Source organism: Dryobates pubescens, chromosome 9 (genome assembly GCF_014839835.1).
Source record: "Dryobates pubescens isolate bDryPub1 chromosome 9, bDryPub1.pri, whole genome shotgun sequence".
NCBI classification, from domain to species: Eukaryota; Metazoa; Chordata; class Aves; order Piciformes; family Picidae; genus Dryobates; species Dryobates pubescens.
This window is the reverse complement of record NC_071620.1, coordinates 32,342,994-32,356,105: the sequence shown is the minus strand read 5'-3', so window position 1 is coordinate 32,356,105 and position 13,112 is coordinate 32,342,994. Positions and strand designations below refer to the sequence as shown.

Genomic DNA, 13,112 nt, shown 5'->3' with positions numbered 1-13,112 from the left:
TCCAGCAGCGCCACCGCCTCCTCGGCCCTGCCACCATTGGCCAGCGCCGCGTTCCAAGAGGCTCTGATTGGCCGCAGCGCGGCACAGCGGCGCCCCCCTCCTGCTCCCCGCTCAGCTCTCCGCCTTGCCCCGCCGCGGCGGCGGCGCCCCCTCCTCCCCCCGGCACCGCCTGCCGTGCCCCGCCCGCACCCCGCGCTATATAGCGGACGGCTCGGCCAGCGGCGGCGACAGAGGCGGTAGTGGTTGTGGCTAAGGTGTGGGGAGGGAGAAGGTTGCTTTTTCTTTGGCGGTGCCGCTCTGCTGTTGCTGTGCGGCCCTACGAGCATCTCTCGTTCCATCCCGGGGGGAGCTGCTGGTAGCGCCAGCAAGGCTGCGGCCGTGCCCTGCTCGCGTTGCGGGCGGTGCGTGTGCGGCTGCCCGAGGTTGCAGGAGGCGACAGCAGTGGTGGAGAGGGAGGTCTCCCTCCCTCCCTGCGGCACCATGAAAGCCGTCAGCCCTGTCCGGCATCCCAGCCGCAAGACGCAGCCCGGCGTGGCGGGCGGCGGCGGGGGATACCCAGCCCTGCGGTGCCTGGCCGAGCACAGCGGCTGCAAGGGGGGCCCGCCGTCGGGCGAGGAGCCGGCGGCGCTCTGCCTGCAGTGCGATATGAATGACTGTTACAGCCGGCTGAGGAAGCTGGTGCCCACCATCCCGCCCAATAAGAGGGTCAGCAAAGTGGAGATCCTGCAGCATGTTATCGACTATATCCTCGACCTGCAGCTTGCTCTGGAGACGCACCCGGCGCTGCTCCGGCAGCAGCAGCAGCCAGCCGCGCTGCACCCAGGCAGCTGTCCCGCGGGCACCCCCAGGACCCCGCTGACAGCTCTCAACACTGACCCGGTAAGAGGTGCGTGCCACACCAGCCCGCAGTTGGGGGTGCGGAGCGGGGAGGAGGGTAGCGTCATGAGGTGGCAGTACTCGGCGCCAGTCGGCGTGGGAGCATCGCGGTGAGAACTGGCCGCTGCCGGCCCCGTGTCTTTGCCGAGGCGGCTGCAGCCTCTGGAGGGAACGGGGCGGACGGGCTGAGAAACGCCCCGACGGTGCACCGCGGATGTCGGCATCCCTCCGGTGCAGGGAGGCATACGCACGGTGTTTACCGTGTAATTACAGCCTCTCGAGGGAGTAGCTGTAATCAGCGTGTTTGCACACACGGGAGCAGACGCCGTGCTCCTGCGCTTCCCAGCCCTCCGTGAAGCGTAGCGACTACGAGTGGGTTTGGGGACTGTGTATATATAACGCTCTCGGCGCAGCATGCTTGAGTGCGGGCAGGACAGGGAGCGTCTCTTATCCGCGGGACACACAGACCACCACTCCCATACACCCTTCTCTTACCGTAGCAGCCCGGCGGGGTTTACGGCCGAGCCGCCGGGAGCGGTGTGCCCCCGGGGCTCTTCCCTGGGCCCGGGTGTGCCGAGCCAGGCGCTGGGCGCCCGCCTGTCAGGAGGGCCGCCGCGATCCCTTCTGTTCCCCCCGGGCTGGTGCCCGCGTGTGCATCCTCTGCATAGTCCCGGCAGGGCTGTGGCCGTGCCAGTGCCCTGTTAGCGGAGGGGGGGGCGGAATATGTAGAGTGGTGGGGTAATCTCCTTGTCCCATCTCCCCACCTCTAACTTGGCGTGTTTTCCTGCCGTGCAGGCTGGCTCTGTTAACAAGCCGGGGGACAGCATCCTCTGCCGCTGACCGCCGCTCCCCAGGTGAGTGCTGAGCGTCGGGGCTGGGGGAGCGTAGCCCTCCGGGGCGCAACGCCCGGGCTTGGCGGGGCTGCACCGCCTCCCGCCGGGAAGTCTGATCCCGCCGTACAATATTTGTAGGAGGCTTTGGGGTTTTATTTTTAATTACCGGGTGGTTATTTTATTTTCTTTAATTACCGGGTGTTGGGTTGTTTGGTTTTTTTCTTCCCAAACCCACCTTTCCCTTTCCACCCCCCACCCTGAAGCGCTTCTGGCTGCGGCGTGCAGCTGCGCATCCCTTCGCCGAGCCCAGCCTGGGAGCTGCGGTTGTTGTTTGACCTGGTTTGTTTTGGGTTGTTGATCAAGCATGTCTTGTGTTGTGTTGGTGGCGCCAGTCGGTCTGGAGCGGAGCGGTTCACACACCCCCTCTATTCATTCCTCTCCCACAGGTGTGCGGCGGCGCCGCGCCGCGCCGAGGCACCGCGGGGGGCGGGCGGGGGTGGGGGCCGGCCCGGCCCCGCCACACCGGAGGAAGGAGCTCCCCCCACTCCTCCCAGCAGTTCCCATGCTTCATCCCGGCACTGGCAGCCTTTTCACCGTTTTTGCACGTCCGTAGCGGTCCCGTCCCCATGTACCCCCCCAGCCCCCGTCTCTTCTCTTCGCCTCCAAGCAGATGTGAGCGGTTGTCCCGCGGGGGCAGGAGCTGGTCGGACTGGAGCAGGAAAAGTTGCGACTCTGCCCCGGGATAGAGGACCTGAGCCTAAACCCGACTTTAGAAGCATTATAACTCTTAAGAGACCGAGCAGCTGAATCTTGAAGCTTTACTAATCTACCAGAGCATTTGTAGATATATTTGACATCTATTGTTTAAAATAGATGGATTTTATTGGGGCCCAGGGAACTTTCTTCTCCCTGCAGTAATGTTACATATTGTATAGATAAGTGACATTTCATACTGTGTATATATAGAGATGTTCTATAAGTGTGAGAAAAGTATATGCTTTAATAGACTACTGTAATTATAAAATATTTTTAATTAAATATTTTTTGTAAATATTATAAAGGTGTGTATGTTTTGTTTTGGTTTTTTTTGTTTGTTTTGGTTTTGTTTTTTAATTCGTGGGAATATTTCTTTAGAGCTCAAGTATGGAGCTTCTAATATGGAAATACCTTGAATGTTTAGGGTTGGGGGGTTTTTTTTGCTTTGTTTTTTTTTCTGTCCCCAAATGTCCTTTAGACTTGGAAGTTACAGCTATAGCTAATGGTCCTGCATGATTGCATGAGATGTCTAATTGCAAATAAACTTGTTCGGAGTCCATACAAACGTGTTTTCCTCAATCTAGACTTAAAATGTTTGTAAGTGTATTATACATTTTGAGACCACACTTTTTGTCATTTAGACACAGGGGTTTTTAGTGCGTTCTATAAAAGTAGCGGTAAAATGTAGTGTTTTTTACTGAGAACTGAAAAAAATTCTATCGTTATTGCATTATGGGGGCAGTGCTTTAGGTCTTCAATCAGCTCGTTTGGGGTTTTTTTTGTTTGTTTGTTTGGTGGTGGGGGTTTTGGGTGGGTTTTTGGGGGGTTTTGGTTTGTTTGATGCAACAGCAGATTTAAAGAAACTTGTTCCGGAATTTTGTTTAGCATCAAAGGGTTTTATTGTAAATTTGCGTTCCTGTAGAGTATGAATTGCTTAAAAAGTAAAAAAAAAAAACAACAAAAAAAAAAACCAGTTCTCTGCTTGCAACCAAAGGGCAAAACCATTAACAAAAACAGTTGCTGTTTCCTTCATCCAAAGAGAATACTGAACTGCAGAAAGGCACGTGGGCAAAGTAATTATGATCAGTGGTGTGAATTCATCTTAAAAGGAACTTAACGTAGACCAAAAATCAGATAACTCTGTTAAGATTATTTTTCTAGTACAAAATGACTTGCATTTCATTGCAGCTATGTTACAGTTAAAATCCTGTTTAATCTCTGTGATGTGTAACTACTACATGTGATAATTAAACTAGATTTACCTGTCTTTAACTGTGATTCTTCAGCTTATTTCTTCAGTACTCTGAACTTGCACATTCTCCTCGCTTTGTCGTACGCATCATTTACTTGGGAATTAATTTTACAGCGGACTATTTTATTTTTTCTTACAATTGAGTCTTGAAGGCTGTGAACTCGTGTCCAGGCTCAGTGAAAGATGCTCATCTGATGTGATCAGTAGCCTGCACACTAGTGAAATGGGATTTTCGGAGTGAGAGAATTAAGTAGGATTTAATTGGGTGCTTTGTAAATAGCTAGCCAACTGTGTGTGTAAATGGGCTGTTTGACTGAAAAAGAGGATTTGTTTCAGATTACACAAGTGTCAAAAGTACTGTAACCCAAGGGACAACTTCTATTAAGTTAAATATTTAAAAGGAAATTAACTCCTGGGGTCATTAGCTATTGACAACAGTGATAATGTCAACAAGATGAACATTGTCTTAAAATAATTGTGTAAAGATCAAATCAAAAAGTAGCTAGCACATCTGCAAACAAGGCCTCCTGTCACTGCAGATTCAGTGAAGGCAAGGGCTATTTCACAGGCTCAGCCCTGCCTTGAGGGATGGGCAGTGGGTCCCTGCGTTTGGTTTTGCCCAGCTCAGATGTGACAGTGGCAGTTCAATGAGCAAAATGGCATTTGTAAAATGAAGTCAGGAATTCCTTGTCCTGTGTCTCCCAAATAAATGCAGTGACATTAAGAATGTTACCAATAGGAATTTATTTTTCTTTTACTGCGGTTTGGGAGTTGCATTTAAGAAAGAAAGCAGAATTTTCCCAAAGGAATGTTTTAAATTTACATGAATTATCTTGGTTTATCCTATTAATATTTGTAGTCTGCTTATTTCAGCCTGTATAGCTCAGCTACTTTGTATCCAGATTTTTAGTAACACTAGTTCTCAATGCCCTGTTTTGTTTCTACCCGCTGTTGCCAAATTGCAGTATTCTGTTACAGCAGAGAGGGGTCAAGCAAAAGGTGGTGTCTTAAAGTATGGAACTGCCTTGTACAGTTTCTACATATCAAAGCTAGTGTATCCTGGGAGACCTGATAAATCACTGAACTACTTTTCAAGGGAAAGCGTAGCGAATCCTGGGATCATTTCAGGTCAGGACAATCTCCCATTGAGTTTAGCAGCTCGAGGATTTGGTCTTCTGTTGCGGCGCAAGAAGTTGGGGGGCTTTAGCAAAGTCTTATTAAAGAACTCTGAAAATTTTCCAGGATACATAGTATTCTTGATGGGTTTCAAAGCACATACATACAATACTCGAAAAGCTCTGATCACAGCATCGTAGATGCTGGTCTTGATTTATTTCTTATGCTATGTATGAAACTGTAAGCAAGGAATATCTAATTGCTTCCTAATGGCTGGAATCAGTACAGTCCTAAACACAGCTGTACTTATTTTTGTTTTTCAAGTATTTTAGACTCTTTCATCATATTTTAATCCCATATCTTGTTTAAACCATATTCCCCTATACAGCAAAATGCGTAAATGTTTGAACAAAGGCAAATTAAAAGGACTCTTTCTTCTAATACCTTGGATTTTCTCTTAGTCACAAAAGCATTCCTTAAAAGGAGCTTTTTGATTGCGTGATGAGAGTTGTGGTGAGACTGCCAGATTAGGAATTAGGATACCAAATTCTGTTCCCAGCTCTGCTACTGAGGCTCTTTTGTGACCTTGAGCAAGTCACTGGCTGTCAAACAAACTTCCAGTTTTCCACTTGTAATACACTGGTGACAACATACTTAACTTTACAGAACCATGGAGATGAAAGTGGCAAAATGCATTTGTGCGTTTTAGTTCTTCATTCTTACAGGGGTTAAATTTTGGGCAAGAAAGGAAGCACAGGGAAAACTGGGGTGATTATCAGGAAAGCTTTCCTTAGGAGGAGTCAGATGAGAAATACATTGCTAGTAGAGGCTGCAAGGAACCTCTTGGTTGGGACATTGAAATTGTAAAGGACTAGAAAATGATCTTGAGAAGGAATAGAGGAGGAACCTAGTTTTTTTCCCTTCCCTAGCTCATATGCTGTCTACAGAGCACAGTGATGGATGCTGACAACACTGCATGTCCGTTCTGTTAAGCTGCGGTGGGGAGGTCTCCGTCCTTGCAGATGCTGAGGCTCCCCTCTGAAATTTCTAGATGATAAGAGTTGTTCATTCCATGCAAAAGGCAAATGCCAGCTTTTGTGGTGATAGCTCAGTTTTTCCGTCTGTTTCACATGGGAATGGCATTTATTTTCACTTTCTAAACCATGCAGTGCTGCTTTTAAGCAGTTGTTGCGTTTTCAGCCACAGGCGAAGCGGTCACAAGGAATGCCATAGCTGTCCTCCTGGTTGTTCTGAGAGTTAATGAATAAACCATGTATAGGATAAGCAGGTTTATGAAAATGCAGAGCAGTGCTTTACCATTATTTGTATTTTCAATGCTTTTGTAGCTGTAGAAGTCACATTTTTGTAAAACCTTTGCTGTTAGAAAGAAGAAACCACGGTACAAGCAATTGAAGTAATTGTTTTAGATGCAACACAATTTACTGGCTTCTCCAATAGTAAGGCTTGCAATGCTAAATAGCGTGCTTCCAAAACAGTATGGAAAACATTTTGCTCTCCAGTTCCTGAACATGTGATCTGAAAACACAGGCTAAATATATTCCCCCTGTATAACAGCTTGCTCTCTTTGCATTAGAAAATCCATTCTTTACCCTTTACCCTTATTCCTGTGTAGGAGAAAACTTGCATGCTGTGCCTAGCAGGAGAGCCTGCTTTCCCAAGTGCCCAAAGCAGGCACACACGCTAGCCCCAGGAGCACAACTGAGCTGACGCAGATATCAAGGGCTGCTCAGCACTCAGAGCTGGGCTGTGGGCAGCTGCCAGTCAAGTGCCAGTATCGCATGGGCCAGACCTGTTCTCTCAGCCACCATATCCTGTACATGCCTCCTTGAGAAAAATCCATTCCCCCTTCACATCCTAGGGAAAAAATTCACAGAGACTAGGTGTGGGATCACAGCAATATAGTCAGGAGGGTTTTTTTTTCTAAGTTGGCATCCCTCCTCCTCCTCATCAAAACATCTGTGAAAAAGAGCTGTGTCACCCAGAGAGCACTGGGAAAGGAGCGGTGCAAACCCTGCCGAGTGCTGTGCTGAGGCATAAGCACGAGGCTGAAGTCATTGTAGGGATGCTGGTGAGCCATGGGCCTGGCTGTTGTGTGCACCAAAGTAATTCATCTCCTGGTTTTGCATTTTGTGAAGGTACACGAAGGGAGGCAAGACCATTTGCAACCAGCACTTGTCTGTGCTGACACAACTGAGGACCTGTAAGAAGGCCCATAAAAAGCACCTCCCCATACACCAAGGTGAAAACAGAGAGCTGGTGGACTGCGGTATCCTGGCTGTCCCCCACCATGCTCCAAGGGGCTGAAACGGGGAAAGCAGAGCACGCTTCTGGCAGCTTATTTCAAAGCAGAAGACACAGTGGTGGCTGGAACGAATTTGTCCCCATTTGTCATTTCTTGGCCTGTAGAGAGAGGAGCTGGCACCCAGGACTTTGGCACGTAGAAATTAGAACAGTCCCTCCACAAGAGCCCTGGGTGTGCAGCCCTCCCTGCGTAAAGTGCAATGGCAGCGTTGAGTGGGATGTGGGGCAGGGCAGCTTGGGCTTTTCTTCCTTTGATGGGCATGGAACACGCTTCAGCGTGGTGGGAGGGTTGTTTTTTATTTTCTTCCCTTTCTGTTTTTCCCTTTTCTGTTTTAACTTTAATTTAGCCTTGGGTTTGCAGCTTTTTATATTCTTCCCCCCCACCCCCCTCCTCTCAAAGATAGTATGTTTATCAACTGACAGGATGCACTCATTTCTGATAAAAGAAGCATTCCGACAATTTTCACAACATGTCTAATTTACTTAAGGACCATAATGGCTTCTTCTGAGCCGTGTGTCTCGTAAATAAATATTCCAATGATTTTTAACATGCATATTATGTGCTCAATAGATCAATGGCTCTTTTGAAGCTGGTAGTTCATCCTGTAAGTTCCTATTCAGACATTTTTTTTTTTAATACTTACTATTTATTCAACAGGGTATCTCTTCATTCAGAGATGCCAGTGTCTATATTTGCAATAGTCTAGCATCTTAGTCTTGTTTAGAATATTTCAAAATTAGTGTTGCTCAGCCTTTTTAGCAGGTTGGAAAAAATCCCCATGAAAATGGGGAAACAGGAAAGAATAGTTCAAACAAATGAAACTGTAACATACATACATTTCAGTTCAGGTTTCTAAGACTCCTCCTTCTGCTCCACTCTACCTTCTCTACCAGCCCTGGAAACACACAGGGCCAGAAAGAGGTTATGTGAGGGAGCTGCAGTGCATGTGATGAATCTTTGGGAGGGCTTGGGAGGGCAGCAGAGCCTAGCCCCATGGGGAAAGAGAACAGGGTGCTATAGGCCAGGCATTTCCCTGTGAGTTCTGCTGTGTCTGTCCAGAGACAGGAACATGCAGCGCTGCGGGAACAATGGTGCAGAATGACATTGCTTTCTTCAGCTTTAATGAAGAAGCAGTTTCTTGGTTCATGTACAGAACAGGCTCACCAGGTAAGCAGGAGTTAATATACCAATAGTGGTTTGGGAAGTGCCCCAGGGCTTCAAGTGCCAAAGGGTTTTTTTCAGGGGTTGGTTTTTTTGGGGGGCAGCTGTAGCGTCTCAATGTGAGGAAGTTGACACAGCCAGGGGCAGGTGTGAAGGTGTAGGGCACATGGAAGTGAAGGCATATATGCAGGTGACTTCATACTTCTGCAGCTATCAGCTAGGGCAAAGCCTTTTCCATTCCCAGAGGGTGGGGGAGCACACAGAAGTTAAATCTCCACCTCAGTAGAAAGCTGCAAGGGAAATCCAGCAAGCTCCCAGGCCCTTGCAAGAATACTCCATGAGATAAGAGGGCCTGTGACCTTCCTGCAGGCTAGTGAAGAGGGAGAACCTGGTCAAAAAAGATTAAATTCCTATTTAAATGCAGACATCTGCAATAATAGAGGTGAAAACATAAAAATCTTGCTATCAAAGTAATTTGCTTGTACTATCAAGGCTTTTGTTTCACCTTGTTTAAAGCCCCACTCCTGTGTTTAGTTTACCTCCCCTGGAGGCTTCATCATTTGCTATTGATGAGTATACAAAAAAAAAAACCCAACCCCCCCAAAACAACAGACACACACACACACACACACAAAAAGCAAAATGTTCCTGTCCATGCAATTAATGCTCTTTTCAAGTGCTTAAAATTCAGCATGTCCCTTCAGTTCCAAAGGTGCTAGATCTTCAAAACCAGCAAGCTGCTCACAGTCAGCTGGGATACCCCAAGTTGTTTTGGAGCACATAAAAGCATTCAGTGCTGATAAATACCCACACTGTGTTTTGCATCTTTGGAATTGGGGATTCCAATTACTTGCCATATGCAATAAATAAAACAATAAATAAAATATGCTCCCTGTCTCAAGGACGTTTCCCTACATAAGTTGCAGCACAGCATACAAACTCTTTCCAAACTGGCTGGTGTTACACATGTACCATACTTCCTACTGTAAATACAGGAACAGCTTCTTATGTCTGAGTACAAACACCACTGTTCAAACCATAGTGGAAGCAGATACAGATAAGGTGTTTACTGAGAATGTAAAACAATAGTAATAGCTGGGAAATGGGCAAATTTTCCTTGTTAGCCCTTTTTGGTGAAAAATGCTTCCACGTAAAGCGTTGGAAGCTCCAGTGACTCAGCTCTTGATCGAATGCCCGCCAAAGCCTCTCCATCACCTTCAGCAGATGTCAAATGGTAAATTCACATGAATGAATGGGTATATCTAGGGCCCTGTAGCACTCTGCTCTGCATGGACAGAATCCCAGTATGCCTCATCCAGGCCTCAGCTGGGAATTAGGCTTTACCATTTTTTATCAGGTTGCTCCAAACCTACACTGCTGTCACTGGCATAAGGAGCTGGGTGCAGCCCTTGAGCAAGCAGAATGGCTCCGCTTTTAACTTTTCCCTCTTTTAAGCATGTAACAGCTCTTTAAGCAAAGGGTTATGTGAAACAGCAGTAGCAGCTCTGGCAGGACTAATTGGGGAAGGAAATAAATTGTGAGGCCCAACCTGTCCCCATCTTGGCTTTGGACTTGTTCTCCTGTTCACCCCAGTGGGTTTGGGATTAGGGCCTATCATAAACATTCAGGGAGTTATAAAATCTTCCTGTTGCAAGGTGAGTTTTGAGTTGAGTTCAGCCATGAGTTTAGCAGACACAGTGGAGTCAGATGCTTACTGTCATCGATTGCTGGGGGTGCTTTCATTGTCTTTGGCTTGAATGGTAAATATAAACAGAGACATCAGTGATTGGTTGGATTCACTGAAATATTAAAACAAATGCTTGTGTCTGAGTTGCAGGGCAAGGTCGTCTTTATTTTGCTGGGGCAATAGCCATACTGAAACAAGCTGTATTTTGTTTTCTTTCAGACAGGTGTGATGGCACACCTGTGGAGCTCAGGCTTGAATAGGAACTTGTAACCTTTTGTGGGTAAGGTGGGGGGCAAATCCTGCTTAACAAGGATGTCAAACTGATCTTTGTTCCCTTCTCCTGACCAAGTATCTGTGGCAACAAACTAGAGACAGGTAAACAATCAGCTTCTGCTACTGCAAGCTTTCCATTTACAGTTCACCAGGAGCTCTTATTATATGAAAGGAAAGGGTGGATGTGGTGTCAACACAAGGTAATAGTAATATTATTTGAACAGGTGTGTGGGGTGTTGCTAAAGTGAGAGAACGGGCAAGTGGTAGGGAGCAGTTAGTACAGGGCTGTGCATGTAATAACCAGAGCTCACCCCCGTTTATTATCATAACAATCATGTACAGTGATAGGTTTCACAATGAGCTGGTCTGATTTACCTTGTGCATTAAACCAGTTTTGTTGTTTCTTGCTTTCTAACTCCCTGTTGGAAAAGAGCCTGAGAAAATATGCACACTAAAAACTCAAGTGATCAGACCCACTGTGCACATAGCTACAGATAGATGACCCACCAGGCCACAATTATCCCCCAGACTCTGGTCCTCCACAGACAATTTTGCTGCTGATTTACATCGGTGGAAGAGAGAAAACAGATGTAGTATCTCAGGACTGTATTACAAAGGGCTGGCAGGTTTGCAGCAAGTGTCAAGGCACCTTGGAATAGGGAGAGTCGAGTACCTCAGCAGTTTTGTCTATTCATCTACTCTCTGTAAAGCAGTTAATTTTAATAATGTATTTCCAGTCTGTGGTGCCTGTTATATTGATATGTATCTACAATTCAAACTTATATTTATCTATGTGTCTATATGGTTAGATGGATATCCTTTCAGCAAGAAAACTGTGTGCCACAATGCAGAATGGAAGTAGTAAAAATAATCTTTTGAATTCTACTTGTAAAGGGCTGACTGGAATCACATTAGAAAGGATTAATGCAGTAGGTACATACCTTGCTGAAATTTGCATGTTTCCATTGTGGGAAAGTGGGAAACAAAGGGAAAAATCATACCCTGATGTGCTCTCCGAGTAGGGATATGTGCTATGATTCACTGAGGACACCTATGGAGGTTACAAAAAAAGAAATTAAGAGATGCTATAAATTACACGAGGGTGTTCTAGACAATTAGAGAACCCACTGGTCCATTTACAATGCTGCTCGTAGCTTTCTATCAGCTTGTGATGAAAGAGTGGCAAATTGTAAGCAAGGAAATTTTGCACTCTCTCTTGTCCTTAAGAGCACTTTGTTTAGTGAGATCCTAATGTGTATCCTGAATATTTTAATAAGAAACTATGGCATGCCACTGGTTTGTGCAAACAGTAGTTGTATTATTACAGGGGATGAATTAATCTTCTAGGCGTCCATTTGTGTTACTCAGATCAGGCAGGGTTTATTTGCAAAGGGCTGACCCTGCTTCCTGGCAGGTTCACTTGGAGATGCTGTGCCAGATTCCCTCCAGCCAATGCAAAAGGATTTGGTTGGCACATCTCAGGGACTACAGGGACAGCCACATGCAGGGGCTGCCACCCAAGGGGAAGCAGGGTGACCAGCTATGGAGACAGCAGCTCCAAGTCTTGGGTTCAACAAGCTTCTTCAGGGGTTCCTTAGGGGGTATTTAAGGTGGGCAGGAAGCAAGTATCCTCAGGCTTGGTTCTGTGTCCTGGTGATGCAGATTTAGCCCAAGATCACAGAAGAAACCATTCTTTCAAGCAGGTTGCTGCTTCCTAAGCAGAACTGCTGCAACTTCAACATTTCTCTGTGTACAGATTTCATCAAGTAAATGCTTAATAGCAGGGTGGCTGTCATCTTAGGACAAATATTGTAGAAATCCCTTGTTAGTCACATCAGGTGTGTGTCTTCAATACTGCAACATCTGTTATTTGTTAGATGCAAACAGAGAAGGAAAATGGGTATTTACCCTGTCCTGGGCTCTTCAGTGATTCAGGCAACCTGGCTGAACGTGGCAGAGACAGTGCCGACAGTATGGCTGTTTCAGGAGGGTAACATTGCACCAAATGTTGAGTAGGGGGTAAACTAAAAAGTGTTCTATTACACTTGGGTGCCCTCTAATTGTTTGTTGTTTTTTTACTGGGGGGGGTGGTGGTGTTTGGTTGGTTTGGAGTTTTGTGTTAGTTTGGTTGGTTTGTTTGTTTGTTTTCAAATGATCCAGCATGTATTTTAAATGTATCTTGTTCCTTAGAATTTCCCTTTAAAAGTCAATGCTTTCCTGCTGTTCAAGCAGAGCAAACATTGGATATACTGTTCACAAACAACAGGTAAGTCATGGTCAGATGAAAGGAGCATACTCTTAGTCACAGGGGTCCAGAGTTCTGGACTAAAATAAGCATTTTGGTCTTTATTTGCATGATGGATTATTTCACATTAGAGGGGTCCAGGATTCTGGATTAAACTGAGCATTTTAATCTTTCTTTGCATGCTTGATTATTTTGCACTAGAAGACACATATTTTGGGATCATGTCACAAAACTCGTACTTTGGATGAGCTTTACCAATTTTTAAGCAGATAGTTAAGTAACTAACAAACAAAAAATAACAGCCTGGTAACACTGTAGATATAGCTTGAAGAATTTAATTGAATCAGGACTTTAATGAGATATCAGTGGATTCTTTAATGACTTCAGACACAGTTCAGCACTTAATAAATATATGATATTTATCCACAATGCATCAGTCTATTAGTTGACTATCAAAAGTTGGTGTCAAAGTTGTGGTGTGCTGCAGAGACAGCATTATGGCTGCACAACTGAGTGCACAAAGAATTCCTTCATCTTAGATGGGATGCATTCACTAATATCGTTGATCATTTAAGAACCTGGACTTTCTA

General features: G+C 46.0%; 1 protein-coding gene across 2 annotated transcripts; it reads left to right on the top strand.

Moving 5' to 3' along the window:
• The first annotated feature begins 210 nt into the window (after positions 1 to 210).
• On the top strand, positions 211 to 2,804 carry ID4 (inhibitor of DNA binding 4). Of its 2 annotated transcripts, none has more exons than XM_054164374.1 (3): positions 211 to 879; positions 1,672 to 1,730; positions 2,156 to 2,804. In XM_054164374.1, the coding sequence occupies exons 1-2, from the start codon at positions 481 to 483 to the stop codon at positions 1,714 to 1,716; spliced, it is 444 nt and encodes a 147-aa protein (XP_054020349.1). In that variant the 5' UTR covers positions 211 to 480; the 3' UTR covers positions 1,717 to 1,730; positions 2,156 to 2,804. The 2 variants fall into 2 exon arrangements, with proteins under 2 accessions (XP_054020349.1, XP_054020351.1); XM_054164376.1 differs by having other exon boundaries at positions 211 to 886.
• The last annotated feature ends 10,308 nt before the right edge of the window (positions 2,805 to 13,112 follow it).